Source organism: Neolamprologus brichardi, chromosome 6 (assembly GCF_056152115.1).
Source record: "Neolamprologus brichardi isolate AB-2024 chromosome 6, ASM5615211v1, whole genome shotgun sequence".
Lineage (NCBI taxonomy): Eukaryota > Metazoa > Chordata > Actinopteri > Cichliformes > Cichlidae > Neolamprologus > Neolamprologus brichardi.
In genome coordinates this window covers 35,284,123-35,303,727 of record NC_142109.1, presented here as the reverse complement: position 1 = coordinate 35,303,727, position 19,605 = coordinate 35,284,123, and the positions used below count along the sequence as shown (strand labels likewise).

Genomic DNA, 19,605 nt, shown 5'->3' with positions numbered 1-19,605 from the left:
TGGGGCCGCAGCAGGCAGAGATGCTTCAGACTCTGTAAGCTTCTGGATTGCCGGCAGAGCAGCGGGCGATCTTAAATGTAGTATATGTGGCTTTGCTCCACGCTCTATCTCCCTGACTGTAAATTGTCCGCTAATGTTCTACACTCTCATTATCCTCTTCACTAGCTCAAAATGTGCATCGTCTGTTCACTCATTTGTCTTTCTGTCAATGTGTCTGGCCTATCCACATGCACCTTTAATCATGTGTCCATTACAAGAGGCTCTGTTTTCGTAACGCGTCAGATTTATAACGATGTCAGTGAAGCGTCAGTAGCAGATGCACCATTACCAGGGTAATGCGGTAGCGTGATCTGAGACACAAAGCTACAGCCTCACTTGATCCTCTATGAGGTACGTGCAGTCACTTAATGGTACATTTGCTATAGCCGTGCATAAGAGCTTAAGCCTCGAGGCTGTCTCTGAGGAAAACTGTGTTGTTATTCTGCAAACCAGATGTTTTTTTTACTCCACAAAGGGCGCGAGTAAAGACAGACAGTCAAAAAAATCATTTAAGCATTTTAGAGTTAATTTGCATCCTTCACATTTCCATTGGAAAACAGCAAAAGCGACACTCTGGGGTCCACTTGTAAAGATTTCACACAGAAACACAAACACAAGTGATTGGTCGCACATATTTGCTGAAAACAAAACTAATCTCTTCTCTGTTTTCAGGCTAGCTGGTACTCTCCAACACTCCTCAACTTCAAAAAGGCTTGAAATATTCTATTACCTGTTTGAAAGTTCATAACTTCAACATAGAGGCAGGAGAGCAGAGCAAATAACCCACAAACTTTGGTGAAATTGACGATGATGACAGTGCAGATGCTGAAGACACAGACGGGCTTGAATCCTGAAGCCAGATTTCCTTAATTTTGACTTACAGCAGATCAGCGGGTGCATACTAACTGTGGCAGACTGGTGCACAGTAATGTTGGCCTTGCACTCACATGTAGAAGAACAACTACTCTGATGTAACCAAATGATAGAAACTGAGGTACAAGTGGATCGTTGGCCCACTGGAATCCTGAAGTGTCTTGATGGCTCAGGTTATGACCATGCCACTGCTACTGTATTAGCTGTGGAAGCTAAAGTGGAGAGCAAAATATGATCAAGTCTTACTTTAGGACTATTGTTTATTCTAACCAAATGCCAAAATGTTCTGTTTATTCACTGGAATGTCATCATTTGATAACTATAACCATGGAAATACAGTGAAATCACAGAATTCCATGTGACTCACACATCCAGTCAATCACTCAACTCGTTACGTTTATAAAACACACCTGTCCACAGAATCAATTATCAGTTTCTTCCATTGCAACCTGTCCACCAACTCTGGGAAGACCAGAGAGCTGTCCAAGGACATCTTTGTAGTATGACCCAAAGAACACCATCGCAACAGTCAAGCACAGAGGTGCAAACTTTATGCTGCGAGGCTGTTTTTCTGTTAAGGGCGCATGGATTCGGGAGACAGACACTATCTCTACTTTCAAGATTAGGCTTCAAACTTTCCTTTTTGCTAAAGCATATAGTTAGGGCTGGACCAGGTGACCCTGAATCCTCCCTTAGTTATGCTGCAATAGACGTAGGCTGCCGGGGATTCCCATGATGCATTGAGTTTTTCCTTTCCAGTCACCTTTCTCACTCAGCAGCAGATGGCCCCGCCCCTCCCTGAGCCTGGTTCTGCTGGAGGTTTCTTCCTGTTAAAAGGGAGTTTTTCCTTCCCACTGTCGCCAAAGTGCTGCTCATAGGGGGTCATATGATTGTTGGGTTTTTCTCTGTATCTATGAAGCGCCTTGAGGCGACTTTTGTTGTGATTTGGCGCTATATAAATAAAATTGACTTGAATTGAATGATGACTTCACCACACAGGAAGGCCAATGGATTTGACCATTTACCTTAAACTCTTGGATGAAAACTTGCTTCCCTCAGTCAGAACCCTGAAAATGGGTCATGGGTGGGTCTTCCAGCATGACAATGACCCAAAACATACCACCAAGGCACATTGTGTGTGTTTGGGATCACTGCCATGCTGAAAACGTGAAAGCATATCAGATGCTTTCCAGCTGGAATTGCTCTGTAGATTGTAGTGATTTCCAAATTTGTCATGCAGATTTCAGTTTAACCAGGTAGGCATTTTTAAAGTGTGTGCTGCTGATTTATATACTCTAGACAAACTATAGTAATCCAATTGCTTTAATTTACTGCGCAAGCTGGTCTGTGGTGTATCATGAAAAATGAGTATTAGTCAGTTCTTGTGTTTACCTGACTTTATGTAGATGACTCAAAGTGAGGTTTTGAAAGCACAGAAGGTAAAAACTGCACCAACATACCAAAGTCTGTTCAGGGTTTTTGTTTGTTTGATTTTTAAATAACCTTGGAAGTGTGAAATTTAATGAACAGACCCACAAAATCAAATTTAGATGTACCATCTCGAATCAGCCTAACCTTTATGACTCAGTATACTTTTCTGAGAGTTTTAAAGTTTGATATTCTTTAAAGAACTGAGTGAAAGGTGCAGGGTGGCGTTTCCTGTCATCACATGCAGTGAACAAGCTCTCGATGCTTTATGCTTTAATTCACAGTATTTAGTGGAACTAACATACAGAACACTTGATTGTTTCTTTAACATTACACAGAGAAAGAATCTGTGTTTACTCTGACACTTGCTGACACTCGGTATCATCGCAACACAAGGATCAGCTTGTTTCAACACTTTGCTGAAGCTACATGAAGTTAAACATTCAAACCCACGCTGCTATATTTTTATGGCTGCAACACTACATCAAATGGAAATACTCTGGATGTTTTGTGCACGTCTCCCTCGTAATTCTGTCTGACACGCAGTCTCTCTTATCGCCACTGGAATTTCAAATCAGTTCTGTGGTTTGGAATAAAGCTCAACAGCAGAGCTGGGAATCCAGCACAGTAACCGTCAAGCTACTGTTGGATCTTTGCACACAGGTGAAACTGTAAAATGATGCTTTTTTCTGTGTGTGATTTAAATTGAAGCTTTTGTTGCCATTTAATTGTTGCAGTTCAGTTTCAGAGATCTTACACAATTATTCACACAGAAGCTTTACAATCTTTTTTCCTTTTAAATAAAGTAAAAAAATCAAAAGAGATGCCACGCACTGAAAACCTCTGATGATTATTCTTGTTTGTGCAGCACGAGTTATGGAGCAATTACATTCAGTTTTCTGCAAACTTCAGAAAATTGGTTTCCATCTAGTCTGAGACTTCTTCATTTTTGTTTTCATGCTATTAACTGTCAAAATTCTCTCCAAACAAAGACCTGCTTCTGTCCCAGCTTCTGAATTTGTAAATTGACTGTTGAGACTCTTTTTCAGACATTGATATATACACCCTATTTCCTAAAAGGCATCTGCAAATATTACATCAGAGAGTCTGAAATGAGGCTAGTGATTTAAGTCAGGCTACACTTGTAACAAGGCCGGTCGAGGTAATTTGCCGGATAAGACCACCAGCTTCACTGGCAGTGATTAGTGACTTTCATGTGAGGGATTTCTGATGCCCACAGACATTAAAACCAACCGAGGACATCGCTGTTAAGGCTCGCCAATTAACAGATCTTTCTTTCCTTTTCCTTTTTTTCAGGCTGTGAATGTTTCATTAATTCACATTATGAGAACTTTGTGAAAATTGGTTTCACTTATTCCTGCGAACAGAGCTGGGAGCAGCTCAAACCCCGGTATTAAAAACATCTGAAGTATATAGAACCGCGTTCGGTCCCCTTTGACCAATTTGTTGTGTCAGGCTCCGCTCTGCTTCAGGCTTTTCTGAAAATGTCATGAGCTCATGTAGCGTGATAAGCTTACCTCCATAATGAACTCTCGGTCACGCTGTTGAGGTTGAAGTCAAATAGTTTGGTCAGCATCAGAATCACCTGCAAAACAAAAAAAGAGCATTGCAATTAGGGGCCTATGCAGACTTATTAATCCAGTGAGTGGTGGCGACACCAACGCTTTGAGGAAAAATACAGTTTGGCAGAAGCCATAAGTCATACCCCGTCCACCAAGTCAGCCTCAGACACTAATTTTTATGTATACTGAAACACAGGTCTATGTTGTGACCAGTGTTGGGGAGTAACGGAATACATGTACCGCCGTTACGTATTTAAAATACAAAATATGAGTAACTGTATTCCGTTACAGTTACCGTTTAAAAAGGTGGTATTTAGAATACAGTTACTTTGTTGAAATAAATGGATTACACGGCGGTACTTCCCTGTTTCATATTGTGGCGGGTCAGGACTGTTTGGGTTTTGTTTGACAGCTACGTTCTGTTGTTCCAGGCGGCAGCGTTACGGTTGCCATGGTTACAGGGTCTCTGCGTGTTTCCCGGGTGAGAGACCGCCTGTTGTTGTTGTTGTGCTAAGCTAACAGGCAGAATGCTACAGGTATAGCGCTAAAGAATGTAGCATCATGGGCAGTGTAGTCCGTGCTGCAGGGAGAATGGACTGCCATACCCGTTATGTGTCTGTGAGCGAGGGAGGGAGAAAAAGGAAAAGTACGAGCTGTCATCGAGCAAAAACGGGAGCTGGAAGCATGTAAATATAATAATAACCACTGCAGCCAAGAAGAGAGCCTGACGAGCCCAGCTGTAAGTAAGCTATTAAGACTCGACTGTACACCGTGTTCGTGTTTTCCTCTGAAACAATAAGTTCTGTTGGAGCAGCCTTTCAACGCCTCTCTCTGTCTCTGCTAGCAAACTTGACCCAGACAACAAAGTAAAGCTAGTTTTCGGCTACGAGCCCGACACAGAACCCACCGTATTAGCCAGAGGTCCCTTTACTACGGTTCGGAGCCGCGGACCTTCAGTAACAGTAATAAATCACAGCAATAGTACATTCACGTAGTTGTAAACAGCATGATAATATATTAAGTAATCCAAAGTATTCAGAATACGTTACTCGTGACTGTATAACATAGACCTGTCACAGAAAAAGTCCTGGTGTGTTCTTTCTCTACCTGCTGTGCAGCCTGCCTTGAGTTTTGGGTGCGTTATGCTAGCAGATGCTAATGTAGACTGGAGCTGATGAGCGCTAGTTAGTTAGCTCAGTTCAGACGACAGTGACATCATTTGAGGACAGCTCACTCTTCTGCTGTTTGCTTTCCTAAAGAGCAGGAAGAGGTGGGAGTCTCCACTTCTGCTCAAGAGGTTCAGAAGAGGGAGCAGTGAAAAAACAAGAAACATTTCTGGGCAGTGAACGCAAGCTCTCTGCAGCTTTTCAGAAAACACACATGAATCCGTTTCTTTTCACATAGTGGCTAAAAGAAAATACTCAATCTGACCAGGACGTTTTGCAAACAGCGTTATGGATTTCCATACCTGCTTCTATATTTATTCAAATGGGATTTTGGGACTACCGGCAACACGTGTACAGCCAAACACAGCGTTTGCATGTTGTGCTGGTTAGCAGTTTGACTTTATAGGTTGGAACGATGTGCTCAGGAGATTGTGATTGCGATCTTTTCTCACTCACTTCCTGTTGTGCCATTTGTCTCCCGCAGATGTGGCTTGAAATCGGTTTAAATTAGAAGAGGAAAGCAGGGAGTTTCTCCACAGAGCCCATGCTATCTAAACTACTCCAGCCAATAGTATGATTAACTGCTATCACTAAATCAGAGCATTTCCAAAATTAAATCCATCCATCCATTTTCTGCCATTTATCCAGGTTTGGGTCAGAGGAGCAGCAGTCTAATCTCCACCACCTCCTCCAGCTCTCGTGAGATACTGACGCATTCTCAAGTCAGCCGAGAGACATAATCTCTCCGGTGTGTCCTCAGCCTGCCTCATGAGGTCTGCTTCTAGCAGAACTTTTCCGAAACACCTCACCGCTTTTTTTTGCCCTGACTACCTTAACTGGCCCCTTGCAAGCCAGCCTGAGCCCAGACCCCCTTAAGAGGACACTAATTTATAATATTAACCCTTTAAGACCTACCATAGAACCAAGTCCGCCAGAGCTTATATCATATTTTTACCTGCTGTGGAGCCATTTTTGGGAGCATTCAATTTGCTATACATCAATACAACCTTTATAGCCAAAATTTTAATAATATGTCTGCATTAAGTGCATAGTACTTACATAAATTGCAAAAAGGTGCAATAAACTACAAAAAAATTGAAAATCGTTTTTGTTTTTTTAACATATATTTCTAGTTAGAGAAATTTAAGAGGCTTATCCCTCAAAACTGTAAATACAAAAAAGTTGCACAAAATAGTTTCCCACCTCAGGAAATTTATTTTGAGTGTCTTCATAGTTTTATTTTTGAAATACACCAATTTTTATACACTGCAGGAAAAACGAAAATAAATATTATACTGCAGATTTGCAAAAAAGCAGCATATGCATCAAAATAAACTATTTCCAGCAGTGCAATATGAGTCCTAAGCATCCCAGAAATGACACAGAAAGTCATAAAGTCAAAGATAACTTTTAAAAACACCAGTATAGGCTCATGAGGCCCTGATGGTAAAAAACTACATTTCCGCGAAAATGACGTCACTTCCGGTTTCGGCCAGGTCATGGCGGACATGCGATAGTTCGTGCTGATGGACGTAGGACGTGGTATGAACAGCTGATCGGATCGGCAAAGCGTGTTTCTGGAATATTATGTTTTTGTTGCTGCAAGTGCTTTTTATGCAGTTTTTGCAAAGCTATATGTGGAAGGAAACTGTGACCGAGGACAAGCTGATGGCATAAGATGTAAGTACAACTCCTCTGGTTTCATATGCAAAAAAAATTATTGCGCTAGCTTACGTGGTTGCAGAGCTACAGGGATTTAAAAGTAGTTGCGCAAAACGGAGCGTGCTGCTCTGACCGGCTTTAAAGGGTTAATGGATTGTATTTATATAGCGCTTTTCGAGACCCTCAAAGCGCTTTACAATTTCTGTCACTTATGACCCTGATCGTCTTTGTTCAGTCACTAGCAGCTGGTAAAGGTTGAATCATAAGTAAATTAAAAGCTCTGTGTTCATGCATAGCTTTGTTTTTCCTACAGCAGGCAGCTAAAATATCAGCATCACCACCTCTTTGTGGAATAACCACAACACACCTGCTCGCCTTCACCTGACGCAGTCACTCATCACCAAACCTGCAAACCTCATCCTAGCCATCACAAACAGTGAAGCCAACCATAACTAAATAAAATTGCTCTAGCACGTCCTCAGTCTGCTTCATGAGCTCTGCAGACGTCTCGTGTTTCCTGTATTTCCTTATGAACAGAACTGGGAACAAAGGGCAGCCCTGGTGAAATCCAACAGCAAGTGGGCGCAAGACTCCCTGAGCAGCCCTCAGAGCACAGCACACCCAAGAGACGTGGCCTCCAAGTGCATACAACAAACTCCAGCACGTTATTCGTCCCATCATGGACGATGAAGATTCTTGAAACAATAACCGAAACTTGTTTTCATGAGATCCTTTGTGAAACACGAGGCGTTGGCGTTGGAAGCGTACATTTAAATGTAATTGAATTTCAACATCACCCATATGTGTGAGCAGCTTCTTCTGTACACGCTGCGGTCGCTTAGCACGATCGTATCTAATTGTTTCAAAGTCATTACTTAATCGCATAAGGCTGATTCCAAACGCCACAAATATTCCTTATTCCGTTCAGACCCCGAAGGTGCCGGCAATGAGGAAAAGTGGGTCAGCTAAAGTCTGGGGGGAAAAACAGATTGTGAGTTTCCGTGCTGCTTTACTTCTTTTACCCTTTGAGCAAAATGTGATGTTTCTGCCTCTGTTTACTTTGTGACTGGAGGTGTATTTGAAATGGATGAAACTCAGAAGAGGCAGGAAAATGTTCTCAGGGAGCGCTGCGGTTTCACTTTAATATACTCTGTTTTTTAACAGTTGTGCTGAGTCCTTCCTTTTCCATGATGTTTCCTTTTGATAAAGCTGTGTATTTTGCCGTGACCTTTCCATTATCAGATAACCCCTATGCATTGTGGGTAACTCAGGGCGCAACAGTCTAGTTATATGAGTTGGGCGATTCTACCGGTTGTGTATATCTAAATATCTGTTCACGTAGTGCATTGTTTGCGACGGCCTGGTTCATCCTTATCTCTGACTTTGCTGTCAGGGATATGTGTTGCTTCCCACTGCACACGCCAATATAAAGAACTTAAATCTGTGTAGTTTATACTTGTTGCCTTTAAGACGTAGCACACTGTGCTAGACCAATATCCAGCTGATTCCCCTCGGCCTGACTGCCTTTGATACCTCCGCGCTGCCTGTTACGGAGGCAGCAGCTGAACCGCCGAATGACTTGTGTGACTTTGTGAAACAGCTCCACCAGCATGGGGTTCCTGTGAGTACAAGCAGAACAGATGCACCTTGGGTAGCAGAATTACATCGCGAGGTTGGGGCTCCTGTGATCAGGCTTATTAAGTATGCGCTAACATCTGCAGCCCCCGAAACACTCGAAACGTGCGGTGCACTTGGCCGACCCGCGGCTGGCGGGGTTTCGGAGTCGAGGATGTGTTGTGGAAAATAACCGTCAGGACAACAACTAGTAAAAAGGCATTGATTAAGAGCGGTTCAGGAAGTGGCTGGCTGTTTTCGGTGCGGGGAGAATTGGCCCGGGGAATGAATAACCTTAAATGTCCGGACTAGACCTTTGCATGCTAATGACTGACCAAGTCCATTTAGCTGCCCAGCTGGAGGCTGAATTCACAGCCGCGCCACACAGTTTCCTTCTTTCTCTGCACTCGCTCTCTTTATTTCCTTTCGTCTTCACTTCCCAACACTGTTGCTGTGTAGGAGAGGGAGAGAAGGGGGGAGTTGAAGGTGAGGGTAATGATGCAATTATGTTTTTAACATCTCCGAGCCACTTTGCTGTGTGTTTGTGTACGCGCCTGGTTTCTGGGGGAGGTGAAGCAGTTAAGCTTTTACATCCCTAAGTCGTCCCTTGTGACTTGTGTACATGCATGCATATTTGTGTGTGTACATGCTGTGAAAGGTAGAGCTCTGGACTCTGGATGGAGTCCTCTAAAAGGCTGGAGTAGTAGCCCGATGACTTGGCTGCATTAGTTGAAGGGCAGTGTGCGTACAGGCCCTTCTGTCTGCCACATATGGAGACTGTGTGGGCTGCCATCAGCGAGCGGCCCTGTCAGATGGGCTCCCACTGGAAAGTGCATATGCTCCATCACTGCCTGTGCCAATTAGGCCTGTGGGCTTCTCCTACTGTAAATACTACGACGAGGCAAGTCTCTTCTCCATCAAGGCCAGAAGAAACCACCTCTGCACAGACACGCGCTAACTTCTGACAGTTTGGAGAAGTGCAGGAGAGCATGAAGGCATCAGAATGAGATGGGACATAGCTGGTGTTACAGCAAGAATCAGTGATTAGGAAAAAGCTTTAACACAAGCTTCATGCAGGCTCACGCCTTTGCAAAATACTGCATCGTATCTCTTACAATGTCGGTGTATATTCGTTTGGACAGGCAGCGGTGTCACAAATGTACAGTATGTGTCCCATACAACGACTGGAATGATGTCCACTGATGAAACAGTTGCTGCCATATGTCAAGAATATACAATAATGTGGCTTCAGGATCACCAGCCGTCCCTGCCTGCCCGACTCGAGATAACAAGACAGACAGAAACAGCATTGTTATGGTGGGCGCTAAAGCTAAAGCAGCAAGCTTTTGCTCACTAACGAAAACAAGAACAACAGCTAAGCTAATGTCACGCTGCTCAGCTTGTTGCTGTTGACTGAGCAGAGGTTTTTTGTTCGTTAGGCCACTTAACACTGACCTATGAACCTGTCAAGCATTAATAAGCACCTGGTTCATCAAGGGATGAACCAGTGTTGTGTCTACATGTAACAGACCAGTTAGCAAAGAGCCGATTTTGCAGCACCTCATTTGTTCTCATTTCTTTTGTTGAATCTATGCCAATGAAATGCAACAGTTTGACAGGCACAAAATAGTGTTTTTGCACCAAGAAGGTGATTCCCAAAGTGCTATTAGCCTAAAAACTGGCACATCTCAGTACAGTGTGCAGTGTGGACCAAAAATAAAAGCGGGGAACAGGGAACCCAGGGAACAGTATCTGAAAGCCACATCCTTAAGAAACGGGGAAGAAAATCCAAATATGCAGCTTCAAAATCGTTGTCAGTATTTATGTAGGAGGTCAGCGGAGAGTGTCTGCAGCTATTTGTAAAACAAAGAGCTCTGAAGCTCCTTCAAGAGGAAAACTGGAAAACTGAAGATTTTTAAAGAAATAACAATAGCAATTTGGTGCTGAACAATAAAGGTGTTCGTACCAAATACTGACTTCTCATTAGAACTGTAGAAACTGTGCAGGTTTGCATATATTTCCTCTTTGTTTCATCAGCATTAGATATCATATAGCACAAAGGGGATCAGACAAAGCAAACAGATGTGTCATCACTGCAGTTTCCAAGAAGTTACACTTTTACTTCAGCTCAGGGCTGAACGAAAACAAAATAACTCGTTTCTTTGGCCGTAATCAAACCATCAAAATTTAATTTTTCCTTTGCTCAAATCCCAAAATTGCGATAAACTCGACAAGCTTCCACTGAAGGACAAAGTTCAAAGAAAGAAACGAGTTTGTCTCTCACAGTTGTTCAAGAAGGCCTTCAGACGTACAAAGAAAAGTCCAACAATATTAGTCATGCAAAGGGAAGTCGTAGCTGGAGGTAAGGATCAGTAACAACTGTGTCTGTGCAAAGCTTTAGGTATTTAAAATATCTCCCTATTATTTCTTTTTAATCAAAAGTATGCCTTTGCTGCTAGCAAACACTGTTATCTCCTATACTGTTTGGTAATTGTCCTTGGATAGAGGAGAGAAAATATCATCATGGATCAGAATTCCCAAACATGCATATACAAACAACAATTACCGTTTCCTGGGGCGTGAGAAGGCAGAATAAACAAATATGAAATGCAGAGCATTAGCACATATTCTGAAGCTTCCAAAAGAAGGAAATGCGCTGCGTTCATGTTCTGCAGGGCATTATGAACTATTTGTTTTTCTCATCTCAGTTTTGTAATCACGTGAGACCAGATTTCTCCAGGGGACGGGGCTTTGTGCACCATTTCATTACTGCGAAAAAAGAAGATTCGAGCAGAAAACATGCGCACTCGGCTCGACAAAAGTTTGTTGCCACAGAGACGCATTTAAGTTTCCTTTTAATCTACAAATTAATTCTGCAATGAAGACTCGGGGAGGAAAAACAGCGCAATACACACACGAAAAGATGTAAACAAGTTTTACCTGCCGACATTTGGAGATGCCTCAAACTGTCAGGCTCATGGGGAATCACTGAGTCAGGAACGCGCCTCTCTGTGGATTAGCCTGTCACATCTTCCTTTGGAAAATGCACTACTTGTGCCTATTGCTAATATAAAAGTAAAACATGCCTGGGAAACATAGTTTTCAGCTACTTGTCACAAATCTAAAAATAATGCAGCTTCATCAAGATCAGAATTTATCAAGGCCTGTCTGGCAGCAGTTCCCGGGGAGGATATATATACACACACACACACACACACACCACTGCATGCTAATGTTCACCAATCGGGGTGCTTATCAGTAAATAATCAGTCTTCTGTGGTCTCATTTGACCTGATTTCTCTCCACCATGACACCTAGAAGCTGTAGGAAAGTTGCGCCATTAAATTCATATTTCCTCCTCTATTTTTTAAGATATCAGAAAATGTGCATTTTCTATTTTCACTTCCATCGGAGCAGATTATTTTGTGTGTGCTTGTGATGTTTGCATGATGTTTATGGAATACTGAAGAAGTCTGCAGCCTGCTGTTTCATTCGTCGCCTCTTTGATCCCCGCAGACCTGTCAGCTTTGTTTCGTTGTTTCTTTTGTGAAGACAACGATGCAGTCTCAGGGTTAACCGCTAGTGTTTTCCCTGAAACGTGGCTTTTTGCAGCCTCTAATTTGGTTGTTACCCTTCTTTGCAACTTGCACATTTTCTTTCTTGGATGTTGTGTGTGAAAATTATCGCAATTAAGTAGCCAATCTTTCAAGTGTGGAGCTGCTAACGCATTTGAAGACATGAAAGGCTTCAGAAAGATATTAACAGGATACTTGCTGGTAATGAGCATTAAAAGTATGCAGTTACTCTGCATTATAATTGCGCCTTCACGCTCTTCTTTTATGATGGTACACACGAAAACTAGCTATTAGCTGTGAAGTAAGAGGCAAAATAATGCTGCGCTAACGTGCGAGCGATGATTTATCATGCAAAGCCACAATACCCTTACCTTCTCACATCATGTTCAGCGTATTTGCATCTACACAGCTGCTTCTCTCTCCACTCCCATTTGACACAAGAAATCTTCTCCTAAACCAGGAAACGCAGATTTGGCCACGTTGTTGTATTTTATTTGAAATGATGATGATGACCTATAGAGAGCTTAGCTGGGATTGCTGGTAAGCCACCAGTGGATGCTGGACTTGGCTGAGGCTGCCCTTTGTTACCAAATCTGTTCATAACTTTTAGTGCAGCCAAGGTTCACTCTTCAGTGACCTCAGGATCACGGCTTTTTGGGGGGAACAATGTGCTCCACAAATTGCTTCAGACAATTTGAAGCGACGTTCGAAGGAGCTGGGACGAATTAATGCCTCCACATCTGAGGTCGTAGTTCACGACCAGACAAGAATGGATTGACCACTTCAAGCTGGGAAAGCCCCAAGTGGATGATTTCAAGTATCTTGGGGTCTTGTTCAAATGCAATGGTAGTGTGGAGGAGTGCCGTTTTTCCAGTCATGGGGATTTTATACTAGTCTGCTATGGCAAAGAGAGAGCTGGGCAGATTTGACCCAAACACGACAGGAAGGTTCAGGCAAAACTCCTGGTAGTGACCAAAAGAATAGGATCGCAGATACAAGCGGCCTCTTGCTCCAAAGAATGTGTGAGCACTTTGCCAAAGGCCAATGTTTAAGCTGCCAGCAGCTGCTGCTCATCTGCAAGCTGCTTTACAACCCACCTCCACCACAGGTTTTATTTACATGCTGTTTCTGGGGTTTGTGTTGTCTCCCTTCCCCTGGCTTTCCCTGTATGTACATAGAAGAGACATATCACCAAATATAAACGATTGTAAGTGAAAATAATCTTTTGATGATAACAGTTTTGACTGAACTGTTTTCTTCTTAGCAATCTTACATATATATCATAATCTTATTGCTAAATGGCACACATCTCATATGATATATCTGTGTGTGTGAAAGCATGGAACGAAACCCGCTCGGTGTTGAATTTGTGTACTTGCACAAGAATTGTGTTACTGCTGATGTTCCTGTGAAGAATGCGCGTTTAGTCAATAAATCACTGTTTAGCACTTTGTCATAAAGAGGAGATAACGCCTGACACAATTACTGAAGAGAAATTCACGGACATTCGTCCTGCTGATAACAGACGGCGCATCACTGCACGCACATAACAGGCTCACCGTGCTGAATGGCGAGCCGAACAACGTCATCTTCCTGTGCAGGTCATTTAAACAAATGAATATGAATTTTAATCACAAGTATCACTTCTTGTGTTGCCCTGGGATATTTTTTATTTGAAGTAATAAAAAAAACGACTGGATTCGTGTAATGCACGAAAGACTATCGACTTTTGGGAAGTTTATGAGAAGCGCTGCAAGCGATGCCTTGCCCAGAGACAGATGTATTTGTCCCCAAGCGGTATTAATAAAGTACAGGCAGGAGTTTTAATACAACAAAGGCAGAGGTCATGCTGCGGAGAGGCAGCTGGAGCCTGGAAAACACAGTCGTGGAAATCTGTCATGTCAATCTGTTATCATATGTACAGTAGATGGACTATAAACATCACACGAGAGGAACTTTACTGCTGAACGTGATTAATTATTTAAATTGGTGCTGTTAGAAACACCGCTTTTTGGCTAATTGTTTAATATGCTTATAAAGAAATTTCTAACAACTTCATCCCCAGACAAGACACGGCAGCAGCGGCGGGAAAAAAGAAGAACTCGTCAACTTTGTCAAAGGGAATTAGGCTCACTGATTTTGTGTAATATCATCCCGCTTGGATGCTTTAGGGCTGGGTAGCTGACGCCCAAGGCAATGCTAGATTAAAAGAAGCTCCCTTAGGACCTGCCTGGAGAGCAAACCGATGGTGGTAACTAACAAGCTCTTATGTTTTCTCCCTTTGTTCACATAATTCAGAATTAAAGATTCCCTGTTCTCATCATTTGCATTTGATTAAAGATGATTAGATAAGCTGTGATAAAAAAAGAGAAAAACACTTCAGTGGCTCCTTTTACCTCCGCTGCCGCTTAATCAACACGGACATCGATGTAGCGCTGACATTGACCCTCTTTTGTTGTAGGCCTTCGTCTCCTGTATCATCAAAGCGCCGCATAAATTGCTCTTGCAAATGTTGACATTTTACATTTAATTCATTTGGCGATGCATTTCTTTAAAGAGACGCTGGCAGTATTTAAAGGGAAGATGGAAAATTAGACGATGATAAGACAAAAGACGATAAGGCTTTTCAGGGAGGAAATTGACACGTCTGTTAAGAGGAATACATCGTAAAGCGATGTAAATTAATCACGCTGGTGACCTTGTCTCAACGCCGCGGTAATGAGATGATCAAGCGTCGTCCCCTGGGAGTCTGGACGCCTTTTCCCACATGTTAATTGACAGTTGTATCACTGCCCACGCAATTAATAGAAGCATCGAATCGTGCGGCACGCAGAGTAATCTACAGATTGCTTTGCTGCAGCAGAACATCATGTGACGTGTGCGCTGCGGTCGCTGCTTTCAAGAGACGCCGTGTAGCCCGGGAAGGTCAAAAGCAAATATTCAGACTTCACTCGGGCCGAGGTGCTTTTGGCATTTGATCCGTCTCCTCGTGATGCCGTTCCTGACCAAGAATTCAACCTAGCCCACACAGGAAGTCATTCAAGGCCAGGCAGTCGAGCCAGCCGCGGCCTTGGCTCCAGTGTGCGTGTACAAGCTGAGGCAGAACCCATGCTGGCTCCCCTAATGCAGGAATAAATCCAAGGACAAATGAGCAAGTTTGGCAGGACTGAAAGTGAGAGCAAAGCAGGCGAATCAGAGGAATTGAGTCATTTCTCTCACTAAGTATCAGCTGTAGATGCTCAGTGGCATCTAACCACACAATCCATTTGCAGACGACGCAACGAGAACTATTGATCTGAATAGGTGTCATTACCTGCAGGTTAATGTAGAGGACAAGAGTAAACATGATCAATGTCCATCTGCTGTGGCCTGTCTGCTCGGTGTCAATGATGGGCCTACACTGTATCCTCAGCTCGATACCACTGCTGTGATAAATCCTTCCAAAAGTAGCTCCTAAAATTAGAATCCTCAGGATATATTCGTTACATCAAACTGCATTTTATCTTTTGGATTGAAGATGTGTTCTGGTGCACGCTGGACTAACAGGAAACGCTGCACGCACATACAGGATGTGGGCTGGAGGACAACCGTCATCAAATGCACACATTTATTGTAAAGTAGAATCCTTTTAAAGATGCACTCTGAACTCATTGGTGGTGTTGCGAGTGCATCTCTATTCCAAGGTGTCCACATGACACCCAATCCCCCTCTAATTTTGTCTTACACAGAAATAAAATATATAAAACTATATTTCTATTGTCATAGTCATTCGGGTGTATTTGGGTATAAAATGTGTCTCATTTGTTGTATCGTGAAATTTCTTGTCTTGACAGTCATACCCACCAAAACCACTATAAACCACCTCCTCAGTGTGCTCAGTGGGATAAGAACAGGACCTCAGACAGACGGCCATAGTGATAGATGTAGCTATAAGTGATGACAAAGTCAAGAAGAATGAAAATGAGAAGCTCCAGAAATATAAAGGGCTGAGAGAGGAGCTGGAGAAATTATCCTGTGATAATTGAGGCACTCAGAGCTGTGATTCCCAAACTGGGCGAGTAGCTCCTGCAGATTCTGGGAATGGCATCCAAGATCTCTGTCCAGAGGAGACAACAGCAAAGATACTGCGCAGAACCCTCGAGCTCCCTCTGATAGACGACCCGAGCTTGAAGGATAAAGACCGTCCGCATATTTAGTCAAGTTAGAAAAACTTATTTGTTAAGGATATCTGTTAAATTAAATTTCTTTAGACTGTATGAGCATATGTCACGGTTATGCACAGAATGACCTCAATTATGACATTACAACTAAAATTCCCATAAAAGACCTCCGAACTTGCCACTGATTAAAAGAAAGAAACCTTTTTATTAACCTGGAGTTTTATTCTCCACAGGCAAAAAAGGCGGTTTTTTCTTCCACTATGGTGTGTGTGTCTGTCTGTGTGTGTGTGTGTGTGTGTGTGTGTGTGTGTGTGTGTTCACATTCTTTATTCAATGGCCTTCAACCAACATGAGTTTAATGGAGAAGGTCAACTACACTAAAATAAAATAAGAACTACAGGACAGGTGAAACACTTATTCCAAGACAGTTTTTATGAAATAAACAACATTTCATAAACTATTCAAGGTTTTTTTTTTATAGCACACATACTGTACAAGATTTTTATGACAAATGTTTGTTATCACTCTCAGAGGAAAAGGACCAGGACACAGAGACGAAATAACATTTCTGATATCCAAAAAACTGAACATAAAATAAAAAATAAAAAATAAATAAATGGAACCAGGTGAAAGGTCCATGAAAACAGCAACCAACTAAAGTTTCCCAATAACACTGAGATGTGGCAAATCCAGCACAAGTGAGACCGATCAGGTGGGACATACAATTCTCAGGGACAAATAACTACCAAAGGAACAAAGTAAGACTGACGTAAGTAACTAATTTCCAAATAAAAACAGGAAACTTACTAGAAGCCAAAAGCACGACCGTCTGCACATCAGTCATGAAATAAGTAAAAATGATGGCTGTGCTATACTTGCATCTCAAATAATCTCTCTGAAAGAAAAAGTTTCTTATTTTTTTTCCTCTCACGCTGTGAATCGCCGCTCTGTCACTCTCTGAAGCCTCAGTGCTCACTCACCCAATGAAACAGCAGAGAGGGGGAGAAACAGCTTTTGCCAAGCGAGCGAGATGATTTTATGAAGCAGTAAGATGGGCCTACAGTCGGGGACGTTTTTTTAGGCCTTTTTGAAAGAGAAATATCTGTAAGGGGATATAAAAAGTGGCTAAATCTAAAGACAGTCACTGCTGAGAGAGAGCGATGCCAGGCGTCACAGCAGGGACGGTTTGGAAAACTTGAACACAAACACAAAGCCCAAATAGCCAGATGTTGCTGTGATGCCTTCATTGCAAAGTTATGACACAGATGCCATCATCGGGTGGGTCAAACACAGCATGTAGTTACAACAGGCTGGACGCAAACAAGGCAAATTCCTATTAAAATGTAGGTCTAAGCAAATGAAATGAGTCGAGATGCAGGAGTGATCGATGGTTGACCTGCTTCTGCCAGCCTCTCTATAGCATTTAATGGCATTCCTAACACCATCCAATTACTTACCATGGTATCATTTGGGCTTGCACTGACGCCTGGATGCTGTTGGAAATTTCACACTGGACCTTTTCCAAGTTAATGCATAAATTAATAAGGGGCTGTGGGAGGGGGCTGTGGAGTCTATTGCTGAGCAGAGGATTGAGGAGTGAACTCTAAAATACAGCTGTAGAGAGAAATACACTGCAGAGTTGGTGGTAAACCATAACTTTCCCGTATGTTATCTGCAAGTATATTTATTGCTTACTGTGGCTTCCTATAGCCACAAAACAAAGGCTCGGCTCACGTCTGCTTATTATAAAAGAGTAGATTGAACCAGCGGGATTCTCTGTGGTCAGCTAAAACCAGCAGAGGGAGGGAGTCCTCAGGGAAGCCGGCAGCAGATTGAGAAGAGACGAATTACCAACTGGCAGGTGTATAAGTAGCTTTAAGTTTTTATCAATAATGATTTATTGACCAAGGACGAGATCCATAACAAGGGGAACTGACCCTGTAACAGTCGTTAAATTTTTAGTAACAAAATAAAGGCCTGAACAGATGAGTTTCAGCGTGGATGTTTTCCACAACACCTAAACGACTCATCAGTGAAACGACTGGAAGCTCTGAATAAGACAGCAAACCTTCTACCTGACTAATATTCGCAGCAGTTGAGCTGTCAATTTCAATTCAGACTTGAAATGAAACTTATCCCGACTAAGATCAAAGCACAAAGTGAATCTGTGAAAGGTCACCGTCTAATTTGTCAAACAGTTATAAGCAGATTGATTTGTGGGCTTTGACAGTCGCTGTAAAATCTGCACGTTTTCCTCGCAGTAAATGACATTTTCAGTTCTTCACCGTGGCTGGAGAAATGCGAATGGAGGAGCTTTACTGCGCTTCACAATGGCGTGTTCAGTGAAATGTAATTACTGTTGTGTATCCAGGAGATATTGTGATTAGGAAAGGATGTAAAAGCGCCTAAAGGAACAAGAGCCCAGCTCAGCGTTACAATTCTTTTACTCTTCTCACCATATTTGCCTTATCAGCACTTACATGTAATTTGCCTGATCAGTTTCACTGCCTGCATATTTACCTTCTATAATTAAAAGTTGGTTCAATGCTGGAGGAGGTAATTGCTAGTCATGCGTAAGGCTGCACCATAAATGAGGACGTGTATAAAAGAGCATTCGGAATTCATTTTCTGATGCTTTCAGAGACAATAGGCAGGAATGCCTTTGAGTCTCAGGTAGAAGAAGCACTAAAATTGTCACGAGATACACAGACAGCAGCTCAGATCTCTTTTAAATATGCTACTCGTGGACAACTGGTCAGTTCTAATGCCTCAGCCTCAACCTGAGCTTGGGTCCATACTGAAATGCCGACATCTCAAAGCTTTGCAGAGATTCAAAGAGGTCTGGTGTTGTGCTAATTGGCTGCTGCTTGGCAGGCTCAAGAATTGGTACATCAGCTTCCTGTGCCAGACCTTTAAAGTTGCATTCAAAAACACCCATGGGCCCAGAGGATCATGCAAACGGATACCTTCAAGCCAGCTTACAGAAATAGCTTTTAAATCAATGTCAAAAACATTAACTGCTATCAGCAAACTGGTGCAGACTGAACATGACCCACCCCAGCAGAAACCAGTCCACAGGAACACAATGACTGCCGGAAGAATAAATCATTCAGTCACCGGTAAGCCTTTGAAATTTATGTCAAGATATTTTGGTTTTATGTCTGGGAGCTGTCATGTCATTCATGGGTTAGTGACATCTGTGGGTGACATCAACTTTACTGATCCTGTACATCCAGAGCGGTATGACTCTACATGGTGAAGGTTTGTTTTTTTGATGCCTGAGGCAAATTTTGCTAAAGCTAGATTCATGGTAACTTGGTGTCCATTTGTGCGACTTTTGAGGGGCGCCATTCCACTTCCTGTTATTCCCGTTGTACAGAAACAGGCTGCGATTCAGCCAGCAGGGCTCACCAAATAGCAATCAGTGAATGAGTCTGAATAGAGCTAAACAGCTAAATTAATTACACCGTCTTACGACAAACAAACTCTTATTTTATTTTAGGTT

The 19,605-nt window shown here is 42.6% G+C and overlaps 1 protein-coding gene across 6 annotated transcripts in view; it reads right to left on the bottom strand.

The window, feature by feature from the left end:
- Positions 1-19,605, bottom strand: part of sorcs1 (sortilin-related VPS10 domain containing receptor 1) — a 219,248-nt gene that overhangs the window by 116,463 nt on the left and 83,180 nt on the right. For all 6 annotated transcript variants that reach the window (XM_087842206.1, XM_087842204.1, XM_087842205.1 and 3 more), the window contains exon 2: positions 3,879-3,946. In XM_087842206.1, the coding sequence (XP_087698332.1) occupies positions 3,879-3,946 (68 nt within the window). The remainder of the gene's footprint in view (positions 1-3,878; positions 3,947-19,605) is intronic.